This window comes from Saccharomycopsis crataegensis (assembly GCF_037102585.1).
Source record: "Saccharomycopsis crataegensis DNA, jcf7180000000084, whole genome shotgun sequence".
NCBI classification, from domain to species: domain Eukaryota; kingdom Fungi; phylum Ascomycota; class Saccharomycetes; order Ascoideales; family Saccharomycopsidaceae; genus Saccharomycopsis; species Saccharomycopsis crataegensis.
The window spans coordinates 800,543-828,071 of NW_027043829.1; the positions used below are offsets into that span (position 1 = coordinate 800,543).

General features: G+C 36.1%; 9 protein-coding genes across 9 annotated transcripts; 5 read left to right on the forward strand and 4 right to left on the reverse strand. All coding sequences in view use genetic code 12, as the record gives it.

Annotated features, from left to right (window-relative positions):
• Positions 1 to 856: 856 nt before the first annotated feature.
• DASC09_033720 (GATA-type transcription factor) lies at positions 857 to 1,654 on the reverse strand (the record flags this gene model as incomplete). Its single annotated transcript, XM_064996971.1, has 1 exon — positions 857 to 1,654. One exon carries the CDS (start codon positions 1,652 to 1,654, stop codon positions 857 to 859), a length of 798 nt encoding a protein of 265 aa, XP_064853043.1.
• Positions 1,655 to 5,355: 3,701 nt separating this feature from the next.
• On the reverse strand, positions 5,356 to 8,520 carry DASC09_033730 (Sbe22 protein; the record flags this gene model as incomplete). Its single annotated transcript, XM_064996972.1, has 1 exon — positions 5,356 to 8,520. One exon carries the CDS (start codon positions 8,518 to 8,520, stop codon positions 5,356 to 5,358), a length of 3,165 nt encoding a protein of 1,054 aa, XP_064853044.1.
• Positions 8,521 to 9,120: 600 nt separating this feature from the next.
• On the reverse strand, positions 9,121 to 10,170 carry GET2 (GET complex subunit GET2; the record flags this gene model as incomplete). Its single annotated transcript, XM_064996973.1, has 1 exon — positions 9,121 to 10,170. One exon carries the CDS (start codon positions 10,168 to 10,170, stop codon positions 9,121 to 9,123), a length of 1,050 nt encoding a protein of 349 aa, XP_064853045.1.
• An 859-nt stretch (positions 10,171 to 11,029) lies between these two features.
• DASC09_033750 (protein kinase RIM15) lies at positions 11,030 to 16,408 on the forward strand (the record flags this gene model as incomplete). The annotated part of the gene is made up of 1 exon (XM_064996974.1): positions 11,030 to 16,408. The coding sequence occupies one exon, from the start codon at positions 11,030 to 11,032 to the stop codon at positions 16,406 to 16,408; it is 5,379 nt and encodes a 1,792-aa protein (XP_064853046.1).
• A 652-nt stretch (positions 16,409 to 17,060) lies between these two features.
• Positions 17,061 to 18,731, forward strand: LPL1 (putative hydrolase; the record flags this gene model as incomplete). The annotated part of the gene is made up of 1 exon (XM_064996975.1): positions 17,061 to 18,731. One exon carries the CDS (start codon positions 17,061 to 17,063, stop codon positions 18,729 to 18,731), a length of 1,671 nt encoding a protein of 556 aa, XP_064853047.1.
• Positions 18,732 to 19,162: 431 nt separating this feature from the next.
• CYT2 (cytochrome c1 heme lyase CYT2) lies at positions 19,163 to 20,092 on the forward strand (the record flags this gene model as incomplete). The annotated part of the gene is made up of 1 exon (XM_064996976.1): positions 19,163 to 20,092. The coding sequence occupies one exon, from the start codon at positions 19,163 to 19,165 to the stop codon at positions 20,090 to 20,092; it is 930 nt and encodes a 309-aa protein (XP_064853048.1).
• A 544-nt stretch (positions 20,093 to 20,636) lies between these two features.
• TIM10 (protein transporter TIM10) lies at positions 20,637 to 20,921 on the reverse strand (the record flags this gene model as incomplete). Its single annotated transcript, XM_064996977.1, has 1 exon — positions 20,637 to 20,921. One exon carries the CDS (start codon positions 20,919 to 20,921, stop codon positions 20,637 to 20,639), a length of 285 nt encoding a protein of 94 aa, XP_064853049.1.
• Positions 20,922 to 22,300: 1,379 nt separating this feature from the next.
• On the forward strand, positions 22,301 to 23,152 carry DASC09_033790 (uncharacterized protein; the record flags this gene model as incomplete). Its single annotated transcript, XM_064996978.1, has 1 exon — positions 22,301 to 23,152. One exon carries the CDS (start codon positions 22,301 to 22,303, stop codon positions 23,150 to 23,152), a length of 852 nt encoding a protein of 283 aa, XP_064853050.1.
• A 2,426-nt stretch (positions 23,153 to 25,578) lies between these two features.
• Positions 25,579 to 25,945, forward strand: DASC09_033800 (Vps55 family protein; the record flags this gene model as incomplete). Its single annotated transcript, XM_064996979.1, has 2 exons — positions 25,579 to 25,595; positions 25,744 to 25,945. The coding sequence occupies 2 exons, from the start codon at positions 25,579 to 25,581 to the stop codon at positions 25,943 to 25,945; spliced, it is 219 nt and encodes a 72-aa protein (XP_064853051.1).
• Positions 25,946 to 27,529: the final 1,584 nt, after the last annotated feature.

Consider the following 27,529-nt stretch of genomic DNA (forward strand, 5'->3'; position numbering starts at 1 on the left):
CAGTCACAGATAATCTTCTCATCTGCTAGTTGTCGGGCTGTTAGTTTTTTTTTTTTAATGCATATATTCTCGCTAATTGTACTGCCAGATCAAAAGCAACAGCCCAAAAACAGTGGAGCAGGAAGGCATCTCAGTAAAATTTTCTCTGTCACTTGATGTAGTGAGAATCATCATCATTTTCGTTCTCTTTTACTTTCCTGTATGTTTCTGCCTCGCCCATTGTCTATTGCTGGAAGCCAACATTCCTCAAGTCTGAGTATTGCACTTTGTGACCTAGATAGTGCTAAGCTTATTTTGAACTTTGGGTGTAGTTTGACTTAGCTTTCCATTCAGTTTATAAAATCCTTAATGTTTTTAATATTAAAGAATTAGCACATTCTGCTAATTACTTGTTTCTCCCATGCATTTACCGAGTTTTTAAAGCAGCGCATCCGACTTTGATATCTTTTGTTATTGAGTTATTACTAGGGCCAGAACAAATCCAGAATCTCAACAAGTTCACTATTATTATAATTTTTAGTATAGGATGAGAAAACTAGATTTTAGGCTACAATTTATTTATTTCTATTTGATGTTATTTCTTTTGATTATCATACTATAGTATATATATTATATATGCAATACTTCTGGATAACTGTCATCCGCACCTAAGGGAGCTGGTATCAGCATTTGGAAATGCCGTTTTCTCAGGACAAACTTCACCAAAATATCGACATAAGGCTCCCAGTTTTGGTGTAACTTGGTTATATTGCGATCTAGTTATAACAGCGAAATCAGAGTATTATGAACCAGTGTTTCGCCTAAGTGGCTATTTTTTTTCCATGAGTAAAGAATGGAACTTATTCACTAAACAATATTACCTGAAATGAGTTCCTTGGTTACCGTAATTAGATGAACTGAAGGTTTGGTATGAAGATGGGGGAGGATTGTGAGATTGATAATAAGGATGACCGGCGCCCATACTACCAACATGTTGATGCTGAGGTGGGTAATACATTGCTTGTTGGTGCATTGGCATCTGAGAGTGTTGTGGGTATTGGTTGTTGTAGCAGTTAGGATCAATTGCTGGATAGGAAGGAGAGTTCGATGGGACTTGATTTTGGGGTCTAATCTTTGATTTCATCGTTTTCTTCCTTTCCATTTCTTTCATAGCAACTGTAAGACCTTTGCGTTTCACAATTTTGGCGAAATAAAGACCACAAGCATTACATAATGTTCTGGCCCCATTTGGCCCTCGACGCCATTCGGGAGTCGAATCACACTGGCAACATTCACATTGTAGCTTTTTCTTGAGAACGCTTTGAGAGCTGTTCGAAGATGCTGGAAGCGCCACAACAATAGGCGAGTAAGAGATATTATTGGTACTAGAGTTTAACAACGATGATGGAGAAGAAGAGCAAGACGAGGAGGACGAGGAAGAGGGCGAAGATATCGATACTGAAGGAGAAAGATCGCATGGAAACGATGAGTTCAAGATAGGTATCTGGGGGCGTGGACACCCACGCTGGTAGTTATTATTTGATTCTTTGAGCAAGGATGAGATTGGTGGTAACAGCTTAGGATTTCTGTTGCTGTAATCATTATGACTATAGTTTCTATTGTGGAAATCGATAGAATCAGTTAGACTGGAAATTGGGGGTAGTTTGATGGACATTGTTATTTAACTGCCTGATATTAAATGGAATAATCTATTATACTTGGAGAACAATCAATTCTATTGAGAATGTTAATTGAATATGTTTAGTAGTATCAATTGATGGACGTTGACAATAATATAATTGAAAGGTATTGCAAGAAAAAAATTTCAAGCGGAGAATGGCCGGATAATAAATCCTTTTTATAATAGAAATTGCTTACGACCAGAGAAACCGATATTGTTTACAGGGAAAAAAAAAAAAAATAAAAAAAAAAAAAATTAGGTATAGAAAAATGTTTTTAATTAGATTGGTTTTGAAATTGGGGTTAATTTTTTTCTTTTTTTTTTTTTTGGTTGGCCAGCATCGCAGAAATAAGCGAGATTGATCGATGGTTGTTCGGGTTGCAGCACCACGCGTAGATTTTGGGTCACCGCATAGATCCTGGGTACAATGTGACAAGATAGCAAGTGGTGCGTCTCCTATTGGTGATTCTAGAAATATATTTAGTGATACGGGAGTATGGAGTTAGGAGTGTGGATACCAGCGCCGTTGGGAGAGACTTTTAAACCAGAACTATTTTTTTCGGGTGCTTTTCTCCTGGTGATTCTGATCTTTGTGTATATTCACTATTGCTCACAATGTTTATTGTTGAGCCCAGGCAAGGTAGTTAACCATATCATCCCCCAGCTTTCTCTTATGTTGGCCCGAAATAAGTAATTAGCAACAGCACCAGAAAAAGATGAAATGAAATTAAAGTACAACTTAATGTTGTCATCACTTGCGTCAAAGTCTAAACTTACAAACGATTTGTTGTTTCTGCTGCAAGATTTTCTCAACCATCGCGGCAGGTTACGTCAAGATGCAGATGAACACTTTACATTTCTGCGAAAGTCAAAGTTTCCCTACAGTGCTTTACAGCATCTGTGACATATTTGAGTCCCAAAAATATATTCCATTAGCGTGTTGTTCTCTCAAAATCAATGAAGTTCAAATAAGTAGTTCAAATCTCAAAAGTTACAAATAGTGTAGGAGTACTTGATGAATTTTTGGAAGTAAGGCTAAGTAAGGTGCGACATGCAGGTTAATCACTGTGTACAAGGCAAATACCATGATGACATGTTCTGACAGAAATTTGGAGTTTTGCGTCCTAGTTTGGGTAGTGTAATTTGTTTATTACAGTTAAAATAGGATACTAGGATTGGTTGACATACCTGTGTCTATATATATATATATATATAAATGAACAAAGGTGTGTGTGTAGATATATAGATACAGATCCCTGATAAAGAGAGATATGTGTATCACAGTGAAAATACATTTTCCTCAAACCAAAGAGTGATTTTAAAATAAGAACAGTAAGTGGAAGAATAAAAGAAAATGTGCTTCTAGCTCTGAATTGATAGCGTAAGTTTTCTTTTATTGAGAGAAAAAAAAATTATGAAAAGGTGCATCAGTAATTTCATCAATTCAATCTGAACTGCATTGCGTTGTCGATCTTCAATTACATGGATGGTTTGTTGTTGATGTAGGATAATTGCTTTATAATTGCTGCGGGACATTTGTTTTGACAATGCTATAGTTTTTCCTGTCCCCCTGTTTCCAAAATATGTTATGTTGGGCTAGCATTTCATTTGTGTCTTTTTTTGTTTTTTGCTTTATGTTTTATGGGAGGTGATCATCCGCCTCGGGTGACATGAATCTTGAATATTCAAAAATATCCTCATAAATATGTGTACACGATGCTCACTGCCAAAAAAACAACAATTGTTGTTTTTTTTTCTCTCTCTAGTTTTTCGCTTTATGCTACTAATAATAAATTTTTTTTTTCGTTTTATTATTTTTTCTTCTTATTATTAGGTCTTTTTCTAATAGCCTCCAATTGTTGGACTAATTAATGCTGGTCTCAAAACGATGAATAGGACAATTATTTGTTATAGCCGATGAGATAATTTATTAATAAAAATAAATAAACAGATAAATGAGAGAAGAAATGAAAACAAATTAACAATAAAAATTTCCATTTTTATGGACATTTAGTGATTGGCAGCAACACCAAGCAAATCTTTGTTATAATAATCCTATGCTTTTATAAGGTCTTCTAGCGGTACCGCATCGCTGATCACAGGTACAGTTTATTCCTTGTCACATAAGGGACCTCTCAGAAATACACAAAGTTCGAAATCAAAAATATAAAGTTTGAGCAAGCAAAAGCCCTATAGCGCCCGAAGTACATATAGATGACGCATTAAGTGGATGGAAAAAAAAAAGAATAAATAAACAACCCAGCTCAAACTAAAAAAAGAAAGAAAATTGTCGCAGAATTTTTACCAACTGTCCATATATTTCAATATATATGCTAGTTATGTATATATAATAGTTTATTGGCTTACGTCCTGCCTTTTCATCCATATATAGATAGCATATAGCATATCTGTATATTATTAAAGGCCACCCGTCACCCGAAGCAAAAAAAAAAAAGCCTTTACATGGCCGTTTTAATAAAAACTCATATATATGTAACTAATATATTGCTTTATATATAACATATTATATATGTTTCCGCAATCCCTGTTTGTGCCTGAAACCACCTATAATTTTTCCATCTGCCAGATCCAGGTTTGCCTTTGTGACTATTGTTGTGGTTTTTGTTGTGATTGTTGCTGTACTCGATCGATCCAAACCCTGGTTAAGGCTGTAGCAGCCCAGTCACCATCCATGTCTAGTTACAGTGTTTGTCCTTGTAGAATTCATTTCACCCATATTGGCCCCTTTGACCCAAGTAACTGAATCTTCAAAGACAAAAATAATTATAGCGCATTAAAATAAGAAATTACGTGCGATGGGATAATACATTAAAGTGACATGATACTTCGATGGGATTCTTATATATACACACATTGTGCCACGCATTCATGTCCAGCACTATTAAAAAAAAAAAAAAAAATCCTAGTATTATCTGCATTCTTTCAAACATCCTTATCCATCCTTTATCCTTTCTGTACCTTGCTTTTCCTCCTGCAAAATTCTACTGTTAAATCTCTATGGAAGCACAATCATAAGGTACAGTCATTGATGATTTGAAAGGTGTCCCCACCTTGCAATGCAGCACTTGAATATTCTAAAATACAAATATACATATATCGAAGAAAACATGAATAAAAAAAAAAACTCAGGTTATTAACAACACAAAAAAAAGCATCCTAGCCAAGGGAAAAAAATATAGAGTGAAATTGATGTCCTCCTCCACTGCTATCCAGTCAACAAAAAAAGTATAATTTCAGTAAGCCAATTCAAAGGAGTAATCCACTCATCAGCATGCAATAAATTGGCTTATTGGGTAACATCGAGAAGGGTCGAATAAAACTTTGATATAATAAAAAAAAAACAAAAAAAAAAAAAAAAAAAAGAAGGTGTAATGTATAATTCATATGGGCTGACAACCCACAAAAAAACAATGAAAAAAAAAATGAAACTTGAAATGTAATGAGCGATACGAAAAAAAAGTTAAAGCGACAAGAGAAAAGTGAAAAGTGAAAAGTGAAAAGTGAAAATGAAAAAGAAAAAAAAAGAAAAAAAAAACATGTAGAAAGGAAATGAAATTGGAAACGGAGAGGGAAAAAAACGAATATTAATCAATAACCGACAAGGAAATGACTTCTTGGGATTTATTGTCAAGCGGGATATATAATTATTTTATTGTCTCCATTCATTGCTGTCATTAGAACTTGTTATAATAATGTTGGAACCTTGCCAAAAATTCATCAGCATCATCCACCTCGATAAACATACTATCACCCACAGTCAAGGCTCGTAAATCCGCAAATCCAAAATGATAAAACTTAAGTACCAACAACATAAAACAATAACATACTTTGTAACTATTATTCAACACCAAGAAATCAAACACATTAATCATTAACTCCGGATCAATCTTCATGAAAATCTTATACAAGTTCCTGGTGTTAATTAATGGCATCTCATCCTTGAAATGCTTACCCAAATATTTCTTCATGGTATAATTAGATTCAAGATTCGAATTGAATTTCGTTTTGAAAACATCATTCATCACATTGACATTAACCAATGACAAGATCCTGAATACCTCAGCAGGTGTAAAGTATAACAAGAATAAGGCTATCAAAACCTCATCCCCGTAATTCAACCCATTCTTGGAAATTTTTTGAATAAGCAACATTTTCTTCAATATACTGTTCAACTTTTGACCGGTCTGAAATAGTTCTAGTCTAGGGAAAAGTGATTCAATTATTAAATCGATTTCTGGCTCTAAGTAGTCGGTATTGATTGTGGACAATTTTTCTGACAAATCGTCGTACGTCTCTGTTGTCACCAATGACCCATCGCCACCATCATCGGTATTATCGTTGGTATCATTATGCTTGCTGTCATAGTAGCTCAAAACATCGTTCCAAACCTTGTACCTCAAATCATTCGGGATATTAGTTTTCCAGCATAAATGCCTCATCGAATAAATCACCGGTTTATGAATCTCTTTATGCTTTACCGTTAGTTCAAACCATTTTTGGTTATTAATCAATGAATTTTTGAGCCTCTGAAAGTTTCGCTCCTTTTTATCTATCTCCTTCTTACTGTAAGATTCGAACGCTTCTGAAATTTGTTGCTGATGTTTTGAATCTTCGTGAGCAGATTTTGGTGGCAACCACATTGGTCTAGTAGATGATAAAATATCAATTTTTTCAGGCGACATTAGTCTTAATTCATCAATAGTATGACTTAAAGCTGGAGCTTGAGATGCTGAAGAAGCAACGTCTGCGTGTGATTGCGAGCTATTCTGACTGGAATCAAGTGATACTGAAGATCTTGGAGATAATGAATGGATCGATGATTGACTTTCGATCTGAGACATGATATATGACGGCAATTTTGTATGATTTTCTTCTCTTTTGGCCAACTCACTAGCAATATAGTTATCAGAAACATCGGTATAAAACCTTGACAAATCATTAGCAAACGTTTGGTCGTTCATTGTGTTGTTATGAACATTGTTCACAAGAGGAGAAATTGGAATTGAGGTTTGTGAGGCATTAATGATTTTTTGTCTGGATTGCTTCGAGTTAGGATTTGTTGAAAATAATGTAGCAGTAGATCCCGAAGCATAAGGAATATTGAAAAAGATTGAGCTAGAAGCGCTATCTTCCAAATCAATGACTTCATCCTCAGTGTTGATATTAGATAATTCTTCTCTAAATGCCGACAAATTCTTTTTAGATAATTGTCTTCTTAATTTAAATTTTTGGCTTGGGCTAACGATTGTAGTACCATCAGAAGATATCAAAGGACTACCATGAGCTGAGACAACACTATCAAGTGTCAAAGAGGAACCATTATATACTGTGGACAATCCCAACCCAATGGCATTTTGTTTTGAACTTCCTAAGGATGGAGAAAGCGGATGCGAACGACGGTCATTATTCAAAGCTGGCATTGAAGCGACCCTATTCAACGATTTCCTTCTCATCATTCCGTCACTCCGTCTCTTAGGAACGTGAATGGTAGAAGAACTAGCATTGTAAAGAGTATTTTGTTTTGTTGTGTCATCAAAGTTAGATTCAAGTCTTGGAGAACTTGGGGTATTTGTGGAAGTTGCGTCAGGATTAGAGTAACTCAATTCTAAAACCGTATTATTTGAATTGATTGTGTTTAAGCTGATCGTTGAATTTTCAATGCCTTCTTGGCTAGCATTCCCAAGATTAATTGTATTGTCAGTGAAATCAGACGGTGTTCTTTTATGGCTAGCATCATTGTTATTGTCAAATTCATAATCCTCAGATGTACTTAAGTTCATAAATTGTGGAGTTTCTGTCATCTTAGGAGTTTTTTCGTGGAAAGTATCATCATTCTCGGGAGAAGATAAAATCTGACTAACATTTTCCATCGAAGTCAACAGAGAGATTCTTGAATCAAATTCGTTTTCAAATTCAAAGTTAGATGAAGTTGAACTCAACATCGAGTCATCAGAAAATGGTCTCTCGTTAACTTTTTCTTTACCTCCATTCTTGCAAGTTTTTGTAAATATCTGAGAATTATAAGGCTTGGATAAGGCATTAGGAATGGTGATTTGTTCTTCTATCCTTTGTTTATGTGGATGCGTTATTGTTGAATCGTAATCCTCACTGACACTTGCCAAACCACTAGAAATAGAATCCGATTTAGAATCAAATGATTGGGATGTATTACTGTGCTTCAAGCTCAGTAAGTTGTCACTTGGACGTCTGACTTGCGATTTGTTGATTCCCAACCCTCTGACAAACAGAGCATTGTTTTTAAGTGAGTGGACTGATGAATTTCCTGAAACTAATCCACCAAGGTTATGGACGGATGACGATGGCAGGTCCGGTACGCTTCCATTGTGGTGGAATTTCTTGGGCATATTCAAAGATGGGCTACCGAGAGATGATGTGCTGCCCGTATTGTTGAGAGATATGCGAAGGTTGCTCGCCGAGCCCTTGTGGCCTAATGTACGGTTCTGATTCTGCAAACTATCGTGAAACTTCTTGAAATCTTTGATCCCATAATCATTATTGCTATTATCATCATTTGATAAGCCTAACTTTCGGAAGCTCAAAAGATCGACATCTTGGAAGTCATCATCCTGTACAGCACTCAAAATTTTCTCGTACTTGGCATAATCGCTATTTTTTTTGGTGTCTGTTCGAGGAGAGGAAATAATCTCTGACTCCAGCTGAGGTTCTGTTGGCTCGGGAAATTGGCTATTGAGGGAACCTAATGATTTGGATTTCGACAACGAACGACCATTTCCTGTTTTATTCTTCTTGCTGGACTTTGGCACATATTGCATTGGCTTCGGGGAAATGTGATGCAACGAATGTTCAATTATTGACATGTTCACCAGAGCATTAAACTAGAAAATGATTTATATTTTGGGTATATTTGTTTAAAGCGAATGAAAATTAATGCTCCGATGGTCGAGATCTTTCTCAAGCGTTTGATATGAAAAGAATTTATTTTCTCTCTTTCAGATACAATATGAAACAAAAACTGCTAATAGTGTTGCTGGACAAAAGTCTATTGCAAAGCTCTTTTTTATGATATTAGATATTTTATTCTGTATCTCTTCTTCCTTTTCTTCTTCTTCTTCTTCTTCTCCTCCTTGTTCTTTTTTATTGTATGTTATTTCCCAAGTATTTTTAGTCGAAGCCCCTTCAAAATTGATATGATGATTTATATTGTTTTTTGTGGCCTTTCTGAATCTACTATTGTTTTTTTTTTCCTTACACCGTCCCGTGAAAGAAAAAGAAAAAATAGAAAAAAAAAAAAAGAGCACAAAATACGCGCGTTACCCGGGACCGTCTACCCAATGAGGCAGGTGAATGTTACTAGATTCAATTTGGCGTGTTAATTAAAGGTGTATTAATTAATTTGTATTAAGATTTCAAGGAAAGAAGGAGAGAGAAAGAAAGAAAAACATGAACGCCAATAAGAATTAGAAAATAAGAGAAAGCAAAGTCAATGCGAGTACAACAATAGCAACATCGGTACTGAAAAATTTAAAAACCTGATAGTACTTGTTGGCAGCATTTGCAGTACTAATAAGTTTCAGAGGTAGGAACATTTGGCCAGTTGAAATCACAAATTGTGGAATGATCGAATCATATTGAAACTGATAGTCAATACTATTCAAATATTGGATGAAGTAGCAAAGAGAGACCGTTTCCATTGCAATGAAAAGCTTCTTGAAGGTATTGGTATCATCAAGGAAATAACGATCATTGGTAGAGGATTCAACGAAATAAAACCGAATTTGCAAGGTGAAGAAAGAATATATTGATATGGCCATGAGCGATAACATTCTAAAAACAAGGTACCATGCCTTAAATTGACTTGATCTGTAACTATCATAAGCAATAGTCGATGGAGCTGTAGATTGTCCGCCTGATGGAATACTGCCGTCCCCGCCAAACATGTTAGCCATATCTGGGTTTGACATTAATTTGCCAAATAAGTCCTGAGTCGAATCACCTGGAGACCCTCCAAGATTGGAGCCTCCGAGGAAACTCTTCATGAAATCATTTTGGCTGAAAATATCATCTCCTTGTAGAGGAAATGAGCCAGCTGAGTTACTACTCGTCCCTTTTTTATCTGCCCCACTCAATGCATTGAATGCTTTATTCCTTATTATGTCTATTTCGTCAATGTCAGCCACGTCTGGATCTTCTTCTTGGATTGCCAGTGATTTGGAGTCAAATTCATCCTTGAGGTTTAGCAACGATGGAGGTGGATTATCAAGAATGGATGATATTCTGTTACTTCTGGTATTTCCAGTAGATGCAGTTTTCGCAACTTTCTCAGGGATGACATTTTCAGTGTTACTGTTGGTGGTGGTTTCAGACTTCTGGAGTGGTGTTGAGGTGGACGCAAAAGAAGAGTTGGAACTAGTGATCTTGTTCAAACGATCCCCTCCATTGGCCTTCATTTTGGCCTGTCTTCTCTCTCTCAATAATTTCTGCTTCTCAGCATTGGACAACGTGGACATCTTTCAAATGATAATAAGAGAAGGTTGTTCAATGCAGATAGAGCATACATACACTGATCGGTTTTTGTTGGTATTTTGGACAAAGTTCGAATTTTCAATTTCCCGTCCTCTAGCCAACGCAACTAACCGGAACAGGAAATTTTGACGCGCGCGGTTTGTACAAGGACAGGAGACTCGACATTAGTCTAAGGGGAAATTCAGAACCTCTAGGGATGAATCTCTAGGTTCCGACTGAAAGCCTTGAAAATAGCTGTTAATATACTCAATGGTGTTTGCCAAATAGGAATTTACAACTTCCAAATCCCATAATCACGTGATATGCCCCATAATCAATGAAAATGGTTCTGCAACACACATAAACACTTGATATTATTCAATAAGCCGTCGCTACACCAATTTCTTTTCTGTTTTCAAATGCTTATTTCGTTTCTGCGGTTCATTTAAGTTTCGGATATATATCCGTGCCATACATATCTTGTCGTTATATGGCACCTTCCGCCTTTTTTTTAAAAAAAAAGGTTTGCAGCCCCAGCCTGTAAATGATTTTGTAGAAAAGAATTGTGTTTTCGCACAAGGGAAGCATCATACAGATAAGTACAAGCCAATACTAAACAATCTCAACAATCTGAGGATATCAACTTTTCCTTTTACTCTTTTTGTTTGCTTTTTCCTCTCCGTCAATATACCACCATTCTTCCAAACTGTCCTGTGGATTGTTTGTGAATCTGACTTTCTCATTTCAAACAGAGTTTATATTTCCCCATATCTTTTGGCACGTTTTTTCCATGTTGCAAAATTTAACCCATTAAGAACCAGACCTTAGTCTACTAAAGCATCAAACGGTTAATAATATCTCTCAATGAGAAAAAGAAACTCATTTTTCTTCTCTTCTTCAACAAAGAAGGCCCTTAAAAAGAGAAATAAGCACAAGGCAAAACAAAAAGTTAGAGCTGTGTCAGGAATTCCGGTCAGTTTTGCAGACTCAAGTGTTGATGACAATCAAAATTTTGAGACCAGATCATTGAATGTCGAAATAGGTTACGATAGCGATAAAGATTCTGAATCAGAAGGATTCAATGTTGATGATCTGGATGACAATTATGGCGATAATGGAGATTATATTGAGCATGGGGATCCAGTTCAAGTCTCGTACAGGCAGTTAGATTTCAAGCAGAATGTCGATCTAGACAGGCTTAGGCAAACTTCGGTTTCTCCACGTCAGCTGGTATCTATGAGAGAGGCAAGAAATGCTGATGTGAATGATGCACTCAAAGGCTTACTGAGTCCGCTTATTGATACCCCGGAGACTTTTGATGCAGATTTTGGTAGAAATGAACAAGAAGATTTGATCCGCGCTAGCAGCAAAAACCCCACTGCGACTTTGGAATTAGATTTGGATTGTAATGTGAAATATCTAAGTAAATCTTGGGAAACATTTGTTGGTACTAGCGTTAGAAAAATTGTTAATAAGCCCATCTCAAAGATCATTATGGGGGATGATGATGACAAGGATGTATTTAAACGAGCTATTGAGATCATGAACCAAGACGATGCAAGTTATAGGGTTCGCTTCATTGTGGCAAAAAATCACATTACGGACTACGATGATTTGGAAAGCAATAAAACTGGAAGCTCTACATCACAAGAAATTGAGGCCGATCTCACTTTGGGTGAAAGTCATTTACAGCTATCGCCCTCGTCTGAAACTTCCAGAACCAGTTCAGGTTCAGACCTTTCTACAAATGATGAATTTATAGAACTAGAGGGTCAGGGTATTTTGATTCATGATATTACTACTAAAGAGCCAACACATTCAATGTGGCTTTTGAGACCTTACATTGAGCATAATTTTCTGATCGAGCTTCCTAAAGGTCTAGCAGAAATTCTAGGTTTCGGCGCTGATTTATTTGCTGCTTACTTAAAGTACATAACCGATTCTGGAATCACTGATGAAATTTCGGCCCCTGTACCTGGCCAGTTATTTTGTAATATATGTGAGCGACAAGTGCCATGTTGGTGGCTAGAACGTCATTCGGAAATCTGCTATGCTGAATCAAAAGCTGAGAGTGATTTGCAGATAGCTCATGACAATGTCATGGACCATCGCAATTTAATAAATTCAATTGCCACTCTGAAAGTTAACGATTATAAAGGGTTGCGGATTCCTATTGCTAGCGATATCACCACACCAAACTTAATCACCAGCAGAAATCTATCTACCACTTTGCGATTTCCTTTTAGAACACTACATTCTCTAACTGAATTATGTGACGAAGCAATCAATATTGATCCTGCCGATTTTGAATCTGATGATGAAAAACCTTCAAAAGATACCAGCAAGATAGAAAAGGAGTTCAACGATATCTTTGAATGGCATATTCCAAAATCAAATGATAAGGCCATCAACACTCTTATTGAAGATACAGAATATATCTGCAAAACCAAAGCGGAGGCCATGCTAAGAGTTCTAAATACCCAAAGTTACCATGAACAATTGAAAAATGAGGTTGATGGGTTAGTTATTAGAGCGGTTCATGATACTGTGGCAAAAATCAATGAACACTTGCAGGGAGTCAATGTCAATCTGGCAAATGATACATATTCATCACCTATCATAGCTGCTGCAAACACGAGCTCTCCTGACTTAATTTACAACTACATGGATAAAGAGGTTACTCCTACAGTTAGCTCAAGGGCAACTTTTGAAGCTTTCAATAGTAATATTAATAGCAGAGCCCCATCGGTACCTTCGCCACTAAGAAATAATTCAGGCTGCTCTATGCAAAGACAGCCAAGCTCATCTTCAATATTAAGTGACCGGAAGAGTTTTTACAACATGGAAACTGATCAATTAGCAGAGTCGTTCAAAGATATATCATTGCTAGATTCAAACAAAAATGGTAGTACTGGATCTTTCAAAAAGCCAAAAGACATTATTAATCAACCAACCCCAGTCCCAATCTTACCAGCACAAGGATCTCCTAGAAGGCCTTATTCCCCCGGCCCAATTGTGAGCTCGCCATTAACATCAATCCAGAGAAACAACAAGAGTCAAAATAATTTGTTTCTTAATAGCAATGACTCTTCAGTTTTTCCCAAACCAAACACTGCAAACTCACTGCCTCTATTGCTTGGCGGTGATGGCAACAATGTAAATAATGTTTTTCTTGATTATCCAAGAAAAGACTCGGAAGATGGGAGTCATTACAGCGCAACTCCTACAAATTCACTCTTGGCACAGCAAAATGCTAATAATAAACCTCCATTGTCACCATTATTAATATCTACATTTTCTGGTTCAAAACCCGCTGGCCCAAGTATCAAGGATTATGAGATTCTCAAACCGATCAGTAAGGGTGCATTTGGTAGTGTTTATTTGGCAAGGAAGAAGGTCAACGGAGAATACTTTGCAATTAAGGTTTTAAAGAAATCAGATATGGTGGCGAAAAACCAGGTCACAAATGTCAAAGCTGAAAGGGCGATAATGATGTCTCAATCGAACAGTCCATTCGTGGCAAAATTGTTTTCCACTTTCCAGACAAGAAACTATTTATTTTTGGTCATGGAATATTTGAGTGGTGGTGATTGTGCATCATTGTTAAAAGTGTTAGGAACCCTTCCTGAAGAGTGGGCTAAAAGATATGTCGCAGAAATCGTGGTTAGTGTTGATGACTTGCACAAAAAGGGGATTGTTCATAGAGATTTGAAACCAGATAATTTCTTGATTGATTCAAATGGTCATTTGAAGCTAACTGATTTTGGATTATCAAGAATGGGTTTAGTTGGAAGACAATATAGACATCAGAATGCTGGTAATGGCAACATTAATGGCCTGGCTGGAATCAGCTTTGATTCTGAGGGGAATTTACCATTATCGAATCCTGCCAACTCTAAAAAGAGTACTCCTATTGTTCCTTTGCTTAGTGAACATAAAAGATCAATTTCTTATGCTTCGAGTATTAGTAGTAGTGATAGTGGTAATAACAATAGTGGTTCAAACTTTTTGTTTAACAACAGCCATAACAGTGATGCAAAGAGTAATTCAATTAACCATAATAGCCCAACCACAGCTTGGTTTGAGAATTTAATGAAACAGGAAAAATCAAATTCCGGATTAACAGGGTCTCCGAGAAGTAATAGTTTAGCTGCCCTTAATAACAATTTACTCTCCAATGACGTGGGTGGATCTCCGGTTCTCAAACCTTTGCATCGTTCTAATTCCCAAACCTCATTTGCATTGCTTGATGATGATATTTCCTTGAATAATCAAACTCCAAAAAATTTCGCATTATTTAATCCACTGTCTTCAGCAGAAACAAGGAGGTTTGTTGGTACTCCGGATTACTTGGCGCCAGAAACTATTGAGGGCTTGGGTCAAAATGAGGCCAGTGATTGGTGGTCTTTGGGATGCATTTTGTTTGAGTTCTTATTTGGATATCCACCATTCCATGCCAATAATATTAATCAAGTTTTCGAAAATATTTTGAGTGGTAAAATTGAGTGGAGTGATTTAACAGAAGAAGAAATCCAGGAAATTTGCTCACCTGAGGCTAGAGATTTGATTGTGAGATTATTGAATGTTGACCCAAGGCAAAGATTGGGTAATAATGGTGCCATGGAAATTAAGCAACATATCTTTTTCAAGGAAATTGATTGGGAACGTCTATGGGATGAAGAGGCCTCTTTCATCCCTGCTGTTGATAATGTTGAGAATACAGATTATTTCGATTCTAGGGGGGCTACAATGAATGCGGATATATATGACAAGGATGATGATGCGTTGGCAATGGAAAATGACAAGCAATTACTGGAGTTATTTAAGCCCAATAATGAAAACTATGGCACAACACCAGCTGGGGTAGAAAATTGGCTCAATGACAATGAAGATGATGCCAATATTGATAACCCTGCTGGTTGTGAAATTTTGGAGAGTGGTTATAATGGTAATAGCAGTAATAGCCAAAATTTGGGATCACCATCATTAGTTAAGCGCGAAAGACGGAAAAGCGCCAGGCTCAATGATTCTTCTGGCGAATTTGGATCTTTTCAGTATAGGAATCTTACTGCATTGGAAAAGGCTAATAAAGATATTATCAACAGATTAAAATCAGAACATTTGGATCACAAGAATAATATTTCTAACTCTTCATCAGACTCAGTCAATACGAAAACAAGAGGATTTTCTTTCAGTTCCAGTTTGACAAACTCTCCTCATTCTGTTAAACCTCCGATATCCGCGGGAGCGAACATTGCATCACCTGCAAAATCCAGTTTTCCAGGTTTTGTTGGTCACTCTAATTCATTTCCTCTGAATCATAATGCAGGCTCTCCGATTTTGAAGCTTGATAAAACCAATAGCGCACATTCACTTAGTATTCAGGATGAGGCTCTTTTAAGTACTGAATCTTCTGGTAGAGCCAGTCCAATAAGTACGTTACAAAACTCTAAGCATGGAAGCGCTAGCTCTGATACCAAAGAAAATATCTCTTGTGAGAATACCGAATTCGCGGTACCTATGGTATATCCAAAGAATATGGCCAAGCTCTCTCCTGCAATTTTTGGACAGCAACCTAGTGGTAGCCCAACATTAAAGCCTATCAATAGAGCTGCTATATATGGGAAAGCCTTTGCTGATGTCTCACCTTCGAGTTCAGATAATGAGGATTCTAGAAACTCTGCCATCTTGCGAATTAAGAGAAGGAGATCTAGACGGGTTGGCTCGCAGAATTCTAACAACAGTGTCAATATTAGTAAGATGGCTACTACATCTTTAGCTCATAAGCACTCAATTTCCAGTACCGGCGAGGATTTGAAATTTAAATCGGTTGATGTTCTACTATGTGAGCCAATTCCTATTTTCAGATACTCTGCAAGAAAGATTTTGGCAAAGCTTGGTTGCAATGTGGTTGCTGTTGGTAGTGGTGATGAAATCGTTAGAAGAATTTCTGGCCAAGTTAAATTTGATATTATTTTGACCACTATCAAAGGTGAAAAACTCAGTTTGAATGATATTATCAGATTGATCAGATTTACTAATACCATCAATTCCAATACGCCAATAGTAGCATTAACTTCCTATTACAAGGAAGCAGTTGCTTTAAAGATATTTGATGATGTGATTGAAAAACCTGCAACGCCAGCAAAATTAGAACTGGTTTTGTCAAAATTTGTTTCCTCAAAATATGATATTGCTTCTGATGCTGAAAGTATAATATCCGTTAACAGAGGTCCTGAATAGCATTTTTCTCTTAATTTTTTTTTTGTCCATTTTATTATATTATAGCTTTACTGTTTTGTTTTTGTTTTTTTCTATAGCTTTGTTTTCTTTTTAATGTTATTTTTTCAATTTGCTTCTTTGACTTTTTTTAGGGTTTTTGCTTTATTCTATTTTGAAAAGAAATTACTTCTAGCTTTCCTTTTTAATCTTGATATTACTATTTCACCTTTCCTTGTGGTGACGTGAACTTTCTACTATGACGCCAACTAAGCTATGTAATCGAAATTATTGCAGTATATGATGATTTACGCTGGTGAATGAGCAAGAACTCCTGTAATCTCATTCTAGCATCGTTATGTCAAATGAATGATATCCCCTTTTTGTGCAAAGCACGTTGCTCTAATCGCACTCAAATATTTTTGTTGGATATCTGAAGCCACAAAAGGCAAACGATTGCTTGATATACAAAACTTGGGCAATACATCAGAATACCATATTATTGCGGGTGGCGCTATCATTGAGGTTCTGGTTTTGACATTCGCTGATCGGAAACACCCTTTTTCAGACTGACTCCTCTTTTTGTCTCCATCGGACTTATCGTCAAGCATAGACACAAATAGATATAGAATATTATTCACATTAATAATGGCGGTCTCTATAAATGATAGTTCTGATGATATTTCTACTAAGTCAGGACATATCTTTGTTCTTGTTCATGGGTATGTATTACTATTGGGTCGTACCTTCTTTTTCTTCTCTTTTTGTGAGCGGATCATATTCGGGATCATGGCATGAAACTGACATTCGATTGTTTTTTGACAGTCTTTGGGGCACTTATAAGCATGTTAACAGTATAGCGGCGTCTATTAAACACGTATTAGGTGATACCGCTGACTCCGAGATTTGTATATTTCAGCCAAGGACTTCAACGTACTTCAAGACTTATGATGGCGTCCGAGTCATGGGAGATAGATTTTTGAAGGAATTATATGAGGAAATTTTGAATTTAAAGAAAGATAGAGGTATTTTGATTACAAAGATATCTATAGTTGGATATTCTTTAGGTGGTTTGGTCTCTAGATATATGATTGGGAAGCTCTATGAAGCAGGATTTTTTGAAAACATCGAACCGTACTTTTTCACTACATTCGCCACTCCCCATTTAGGCGTCAAATTTTTTGGCAGTTATCTGGGTCCTATTTTGAATTTCTTAGGTTCAAACTTTATAGGTACTAGTGGTAGAGACTTATTTATTAGAAATAAGATTTTGGTAGAATTGGGAGATAAGGAGGGCCCATACTTCAAAGCATTGAGAGCCTTTAAACAGAGATATTTATTATCAAATATTAGACACGATAGAACAGTTGCATTTTATACTTCATTCATCAGTGATGTATCTCCATTTGAGGATTGGAGTAAGGTCAAATTGCAATATTTAAATGGTATACCGGAAATTAAAGTAGGTGATAAAATTGTTAAACCAAGAATTATTGACTTGAAAAATTCAAAGATCCGGCCAACTAACATGCCTTTACCACCACCAACACTTCTTAGTAGATTACGCTATATTGGGATATTGATATTGATTAGTTTCATTCTTCCGATTTGGTTTCCGGTTGTTTTTACGGCTAACTGTATTGGAACCACTCTTTCATATTTCAGGCTCACGTTCAGGCCGTTGGAGTTTGATAGTGCTAAAGAGTGGCTAAACTTGAAAATATATTTATTTGGTGAAAATCAGAAGCAGGAAATCAAGCCTACATCAGAACATGGTGCAATTGATGAAGGCACTGTTGATGCCCCATTAAGTTTACACTCGGCGAAAACGAATGATAGCATCATCTCCAAAGAATTAGCTGGTTTTACAGAAGGTGCAATCGAAAATATGTTAGAGGCACCGCAAATGAATGAAGATCTTGAAACTGTTTCGAAATCATATGATAATGATACCATCTCAGTGGAGTCTGAGTACAATTTCGTTGCTGGGGGAATTAATAACGAGGTGTTTATTGATATTCCAAAGCATGCCGAAGCTGCCGGTAAGCTCTTATCATATATTGATAGTGGTAAAAACAATGAGCTTGAATATCCACTTTTCAACAGAAGCAATCTAAAATCCTTACCGTTCGATGAAGAACGGGCAAAAATTAACAGAAATTTAAATTCTTTACAGTGGTTCAAGATTGCTTCTTACGTTGATGCTTTCAATGCACATGATGGTATTGTGGCTAGAAGAGGGTTAAGATCTAGTCCTAGGGGATTTGCAACAATATACTTGTGGGCAGCATTGATTAAAGATCAATTGCCTAAGCTTAATTCTGCTCCAGAGGAATCTTTAATTTGAGCAGAACCTTATTACAATTACAATTATTGGTGTCTTCAGTTTTTATTTAGGTTTTTCTATAGAATAATAAGAACATATATTTTTATTTTAATTTTTGGTCATATCCTTTATTTTAGTGGTATTTTTATTCTATGAATTCCCACAATCTTATCCACTCATGTTGAAGACGGTTTTGCAGAAAAAAAAAAAGAAAAAAAAAAAAAAACGGCCGGGTACTATGCGAAGAATATAAAATCTTTTGAATCAAAAACGCTTCAATCAGAACATTACGATTTGTAATAAGAGGACGCCTTCTATTATTTGATTTTAGTGTGATATAAGAAGCAATAACAGGGTGGGTCAAAAGCATTGAAAATAACAATACAAATATAAAATAGCTATAAAATAAAGTGGTGGGATAGATAAAGAAACACAAAATCCAATTCAGAAGCATGTCAGACCAAGAGCTTAATCAAAATAGCAAATCAGCTCCATCAAGCTGTCCAGTTGACCATACGAAATTCCAGTCGCGGGACAATATGAATGACAATAATAATAAGAAATCTTCATGGATGCCAAATCTCTCCTCATTGTTCTGGGCTTCTCCAGAAAGCTTGGGTACCCAAGACGTTTCAGCTTGTCCGGTGCATATTCCAGGAAGCGGCGATACTTCCAAAGATGATGGCGCTGAGAAGTGTCCTGTTGATCCAAGTACAAGAGATGAATGGCTTAAAAATATGAAGCAGCAGGGAGGATCTGGTATGCCAAGTAATCATCCTACCATGAGTTACGATATTGAAGAACCAAAGAACAATAACAATAATGCAACCGATGGAAAGTCATGCTCGTCCAACGAGTTACCTGATGAACCAACATATAAAACCCAAGTGGATTTGCCAATTGCTCGTGAGGTCTCCTCAATACCGCGTACTGGAGAAGACAGTAATTGGGTATATCCATCTCAGAAGCAATTTTTTGAGGCCATGCAACGTAAAAATTGGAACCCCGAAGCTTCGGACATGAAGACCGTTGTTCCTATTCATAATGTTGTCAATGAAAGGGTTTGGAGACTTATTCAGATGTGGGAAAATGGTCAAGGAGGAGATCAGTGTGGGGGAATTCAATTGACGAGCTTCAAAGGTAAATCTAAAAAATTGACTCCAAGAGCTAGATGGAGACTACTTTGGGGCTATGAACGACCATTCGATAGACACGATTGGATCGTCAATAGATGTGGTAAAGATGTTGAATATGTGATTGATTTCTACTCTGGAAAACAGGATCCAAATTCAAAGTCCCCAGCTTTCTTTTTAGATGTCAGACCAAAGTTGAATAGCTTTGAAGGTTGGAGGCTAAGAATTTCTAAAGCCTTGGGACTTTAAACTTGGACCTTTGTATTGTATGGTGTCATATTTGTTATTTGTTTATATCTATCGTTGTTTTTAATGTAGTTAAACTCTTGAGAATCATTGTTTAACTTACTGTTTTGTATATAGGATAATATTAATAGATCCCATTTTAAAAATGATAAAATAAAAAAATATAGAAAAACTGGAGAACAAATAGATATATTTTCTAGACTCTTTTGTACACATAGTTACAGGTGGAACATAATAATTATAAATCCTATATTATAGATCCAAAGATGCGACAATCTTCAATTCTATTTGATTTTCAATGTTTGGAAAGTATATATACATGTATGTATCATCAGATGAATAAGTAAATATCATGACTTTATCAATATCAACAAAAATCAACTTGGGTTTTGCCCACTGGTACATGAATTTTCATTGAATAGAAAGCCGCTTTGATATAGAAAGGGATAATATTGAGGCGGTGGGGTGGGGGAATAAAAAAATACAACTTCTTCATTTCTCATAACAACGTTTATTAATTCAAATTCATAATTCTTCCGTCATTAATTTAACGTCTACCTGGGAATTGGGAGCTGCCAATCTTTTGCATGTGTTCACCAACCTTGACATTGGTATCGAAATATTTAGCAACACATCTGTCAATACACAACCCTTCGTTCTTGTTAACGTCACCTTCACTGTAACCCTTGGATTTTTCAATACATTTGGTGTAACAAGTGTCAACTAATCTGTTGAACATGTCGGTAACCATATCCAATTCAGCTTCAGCAGCTTGGACTTTTTGTTCAGATGACAATTTTGGGGCACCGCCTCCGAGACCTAAGAATGACATTATTTGTTTATTATGTGATAAGACAAGGAAGAATTGATTGGGTTGGGAAATCCAATTAAATTAATCAATAATATTTTCGAGCGAAAAGACCTATCGTGAGCACATCTACACACCCTTTTACTTTTCTCATTCAATTGAATAAAAAAGACAAAAAAAAAAAAAATTTTCCTCGCGCACCACGAAGTTTTGCCCCCCGTGCTTCTGTGCAATAACTGTATAGTACGTACAGTCTTACTGTTTGCTTATCATTATCACTGTGTGTAGGTAGTAAGCACTAGGGCGGCCAAAACTGATGGGTATCATTAGATGCTTCATTAGGAGGATTAGCTCAGGTGTTCGTTACAGGTTGGCTAGGTGTTTTGGGTTGGCATATTAGATGTCTTCTCTAGTGTTGTGTCTTTCTATTTCTGTGTAAATTACGGAGCCACAGGATCCTTAAGCGGTAGACTTTTCGTACAACAAGCTCCCTGGTGGTGCTGTCCGTTATATTTTGGTCTAACTGTACGATCTATATCGGTTAAGGACACGATAAGGCACTAATTGTAAGTACGCTGCGCGGTTAGTATTTGGCAATACAATACTTGCAACCGTGGTGGTATTTCCGGCGAGTTATAAAGAATAATAAGTAGGGATGAAGCAGAATAAAAGAAAGGTCTTTGGATGATACCGATGATTTCTCGGCGGTGTAGCAGCCATAATAATAACGGTGTCGTATACCGGCGATGCAAGTGGTTCACAGGTACGTACATTATAACAACAATTATTCCGCTCTTCCAATCGTTGCTTTTTTATTTATTTTTTTATTTTTTATTTACTAAACAATGCGTAGCACTGCTTCTGTGATTAATGAGCCATCCTTGTCTCTGATTGGTGGAAACTGGTCATGTCAACAGAGCAGGGTTGAAGTGGCGTTTTTTCTCCAATAAGGGCCTGATCAGTGATAACGTCATAGCTACAGCGATATTCTTGTGACAGCCTTGCTCTGGCACATCAGACCACCAGGACCCATTGCAAAGACCCCACACCCGTAATAATTCAATGGTACAATAAAAGAAATTCCCAAATCAAAACAAAGAAAATTGGAAAAAAAAAAAAAAAAAAAAAAAAAAGAAACAGTGGAAAAAGAAACAGAAAGAAAAAAAAAAGCAAAGGGGGGATCATGCTGGGGCTATAAATAACGCATCTACACCTCTCCGCAATTCGGAATCTCTTTTGATTTCCTTTTTCCTTATTCTTGTTTTTTTTTTCTGTTACGCTGTTCGCCTTCACAAATAAATTTGCTATACAGCGCTGTGTCTTATCATTTACTATCGCTCACATACACTGTATTGTATTATTATATTATATCACATTATACTATATCATCATAAACCCCAAACATGACCCAAAGTTTATTCCCAAAAATTACCGATATCGTTCCTTCTTTTAGATTGGACAACAGATTAGCCATTGTCACTGGTGGTTCTGGTGGTTTGGCCACCGTTATTTCTAAAGCTTTGTTGGCCCAAGGTGCCTCAGTTGCTCTCGTTGATATGATTCAAGAACGTGTTGATGTTTCTGCTGAAGAGTTGGCCGAGTGGGGTAGCTTTAACAAGATCCCATTGACCACCCCTGAAGGTGTCAACAAAATCTCTAGTTGGCAATGTAATGTTGCTGATGATGCTGAAGTTACCAAGGTCTTCAATGAAGTCAATGTCAAGCATGAAGCGGTTGCCGATTTGTTGATCCATACCGCCGGTTTCTGTCAAAACATTGACGCTTTGGATTATCCTGCTAAGAACGCCCAAAATTTGGTGAATGTCAACTTGATGGGCTCATTGTACTGTTCTCAAGCCATTGCCAGAAACTTGGTTGCTGTTAACAAGCCAGGTTCTTTGATTCTTATTGGATCCATGTCTGGTGTTATTGTTAATGATCCACAACCTCAGGTTGCTTACAATATGTCCAAAGCTGGTGTCATCCACTTGGTCAAATCCTTAGCTTGTGAGTGGGCTAAGCATGGTATCAGAGTCAATGCTTTATCTCCAGGTTATATCGCTACACCATTGACTAAGCAGGTCTTGTCTGGTAATGATGAACTTAAGCAAACATGGGAATCTAAGGTTCCAATGCACAGAATGGCTGACCCAAAAGAATTCGTCGGTACCATTTTGTACTTGGCTAATAGCGAAGCCTCAAGTTACACTACTGGTGAAAACATTATGGTTGATGGTGGTTATCAATGCTGGTAAGCTCAGTAATGGCTCAAGGTTTTGGTTTTTCTCATCCTGCATTTTATACCTATAGATACAAATATGTAATGGAAGAGGTGGAACCGTAAAAGTGCTTGTTTTGTTCTAATCTCGTGTGTTTGATTTTCCTGCTTTTTCAGTGGCATTTGTGGTTTGTTTGTTTTTTTCACTGAATTTTTTTTTCTCATTTATATTTTACAACTGTAACTTGTTTGCTATTCTAATTAATCTTATATATGCTAATCTTTAAAAATCTATCAAACATTCACTCATTTCTTTAGGCATTATAGTATATTTTGAGGAAGTGAAAGTTACCCATCGGTTTTGTTTATTTTCACACTGTATTTATTGAAGATTAGGATTGAGAATATTATATTATACTAAATTTTACATTGATAGCTATCAATACTATAGTATTTTCAGGCATCTTATACCAAACTAAAATAATACTTTGTCTTAACCACACACATTATTATAACAGGCAATAACTAGTGATAGAAAAAAAAAGGAAATTTAATACAAACTATGTAACTTCTCATCAACATGATTCCGAATTTCAGAAATCTGTATGTTATATCGGCCTTGAATTATTTGACATATTAAAAGTATGATAATGCTGGAGTTACAGATTATAAAAAAATTAGAAGTTGTAATAATAACAGGTTCGTTAAACCAAAAGATGCGTAGACCGGGAATCGAACCCGGGGCTCAACTATGGCAAAGTTGAATTTTACCACTAAACCATCCACGCTCGTGATGTTCGTGTGGGGGCAAAACGAATACACTGACATTTAATATTGTTGTTACCGTCGAGTTGGTATATCTTCTTGTCCCCGGGATTCTCAGGTTGGCTTTATGATCCAAAAGATACCTTGACACGCTTAAACCATACATACTTTTCCCCAACATGACAAGCTTTTCTAACGTAGTGGTGGTGTTTCCAATATTGAAATCAAATGAGGTCATTCATTCGCGTTGGTATACTCCAAAATAATAATCTTGATTGTTCAGTTTTTTACCGGTGAAGTGATTAATCCTTAAAGCAAGGAGTGTGATGTTGTGAGAAACTCATAGTATTTTACTTACCTATTAGAAAGGCCGGCATAAAATCCCTGATTTGCATGTTATTTAGGACCTCTGTGACACATTAATGTACAATTCATTCATTCATTCACTTCAACATATAAGTGTTTCTCACAACCTTTTTTGTAGCGAAGCTATTATTTATAAAGCTTTAATATTTATTTTAAATTTAACTATATGCTATTGGTTTTTGCACTATTTTGTCTTTATTAATTATTGCCTATTACTGCATCTAAACACGACACAGGTAGCCTAGGTAACGGTGGGTCATAACTTGAGTAGTTCTTAAGAATTAGAAATGAGTTGAGTGATTTCGGAATTTATCTTATGATATTGGCGACTGAATCAAAGTAATACTATTTAGAATGATGTCTTAATAACAAATAAAATGATAAGATATAAAGAATTAATATGCAGAGGCCGGATTTCGGTTTCTTTTTCCTTATTTCTTCAAATGTAGTATAAGACTATGTGAAATCCCTTTAGAACTTTTGAACAATGCCTAGTCGCAAAACTACATTATTCTTCCACTTGAAATAGTCCAACAGATGCTACTTATTCATTCAAGCAAATGACTATTTTAGAATTAATTACATTTTTGTATGGAACTCTAATGACAAGTCGCACAGAAAGCACGCAAAATCTCATTGATATCATGATTGTGCCAACATGGGAAATACATACTACAACGGTGTTACAAAACTCTGTGGATCAAATAACTATGGAGCTCTAAGATTCTATATTTCGTGCCAATAGCGATAATAGAGGGTAGGAATTCAAGAACTTCTTTGCTTTGGGGGAATCGATCATCTGCAACAAAAAAAAAAAAAAAAAAAAAATTACTACAGCACATGATCGCATCTCTTACGAAAACAGAAAAACACTACCAAAATAACAAATTGAGTTTCATAAACCCATAAACTAAACAATGTTATCATTGACAAAAACAAGAATATAATTACAAAAAAAAAATAGTGTACTCTCGAGGAGGAGAAACGAAACATATATCAGATATCTCAACTTTTAAAAACACATTGTTCATAAAGAGAAAATGCTGGGAAATCCATTAACAAAGATCATCTTCTTATCAACATTCCTAGCCACTGGATTTTTGTTGATAATTTTGAGTTGCGCACTTTATGGCAATTGGCTTCCATTAATAGTCGGTAAGTTCCATGTTTTTCTTCTTGTTTTTTACTATGTCCCTATTTTGCCCGTACTTATTAATTCATATCCACATTCTTCTCATACTAACAATGCATATTATATGTACAGTTGGAATATTCATGGTGGCACCGCTCCCCAATTTCATATTTAGTAATTATGGGGACAGTTATGATTTCATGAATGATTCTTCAAAGTGAGTATTTATGATTTATGTTCAGTTTCTTTTTTTTTTTTTGTTCGTTTCACAACTCAGGTATTGATATGGTATCAATATGGTATCAATATGGTATCAATATGGTATCATGCATTTGGACTTCTTTCTAACAGTCATTTTATTATAGTCCTTCAGGAAAAGACTTTGGAAATTTTTTGACAAGTTATTTTGTGGTCAGTGGTCTTGCCTTGCCAATAGTATTTTACCATACTCATTTGATTACATTACAGGCTGCCATAATGAGCATGTGTGGCGGCGTGATTGTTTATTTAACAATAATAATATTTGGAACGTTTTTCTATGAGTCAAATGATGATGATTATTATTGAACTCACAATGGCTAACTTTTTTTTTTTTTGATCGTTGATTGAATGTTAGGCGTGATTGAGGTGAGTGTAAAGTACACCCTCTTCTGCTGCCCTAAGCAACGCCTTTTGTTTGTTTCTTTAAGAGCTTCGGATTTAATCTATATGATGTATATCGAAACTTTTGAATATGACTTCACACCTGAGTATCAATCTGTCGACTTTTACATCGAAAAGGCATAGAATATTGGGTGGCTTGTGAGTCTGCAAGGTTCCTCCAAAATTATAAAAATATTGAACAACATAGATAATGGATTGACCTACTGCAGTATAAAAAAAAACTATTGTATAATTTACTATGAAAATTCACATTTCTACTGCTAACTCAGAAAGTTTCTTCATGGATCCTGTTGGTGGTGTATATAGGAAAGTAGAGTAGGTTCTATACATTTGTTGACATGCTCAATGTAAATCCTCAGAATACTTACACTTATAAGCACATACAGTTAAAATATCATAGGCAAATTAACATTGTACTGTTCGAATGATGATATAAAAGAGATAATGAAGGAGAAATATAAAGGTAGGAGGGATCCCTACCTTCGAAGGTAAAATAAGCTCACCGGATATTAGATTAGTCACATGATTTACATAGGATATTGGGATAACCCCGAGAGTCTGTCCGGTGGGAGTGGAGGTGTGGATGTGGTAATATCTTAACAGAAATCAAAGCAAAATATACCACGAAACAAGCTCATACTGCAATACTAAAACGTTTCACTCCACCGATGTTTGTCTATTTATAGACTGATTTTATATTTTGAATTTTGGGCTCTCTAACTGCGATATCCCCATAGGTAACGTAGTACCCAACTACCAACTACCAACTACCAACACCCAAACACCGACGATATATTGTGCGGGTAACAGAAACAGCCACTTTTTCACTATATAAGACCCTCTTTCCCTCTGTTTATTACTTCCTTTATAGATATTTTCCTTTCTTTGTCGACGTACTTCAGTAAGTAGCCCCCCATATGGTTTGCTATCACAATAGTATTACCATTTTTAAAATGTTGCTATTATCCTTGGATTCAGGAAACTAACACCTTCAAAAGTAGGATCATTTCTATAGGTCACGTCTCTCTTTGACTCTTCAAAAGAGCCACTGAATCCAACTTGGTTGATGAGACAAAAACCCTCATGCTCTAGAATGAGGTTTGAAAATAGCTTGCTCTGTGATCCTAGTTGATCCAGTCATCTACATTTCTTACTATTCTTTTGTTCAACGGTTCATTATATGGACTTTAGAAAGGAGCGATGATTTCGACCCTACTGAACATACTTCTCTGGAGGAGTTCTACTAGGGTGGGCGTGAGTGGCAGTCTGACAAGTTATAAATTAATAAATGTTTTTCAATATTAATTTTCATCTAATGTAATATAATTCATGTCTTTTTCCTCTAGACTTTTATTTGAAGATACGAAAAGAAGTGGTATTATGTAACACTTTACGAAGGCTTTGTATGACGTTATAGGCTTTGATTTGAAAAAGATGCAACAAATCATAACACATTTTACCAGTGGTTTAGGTAGTTATTCAAATCTT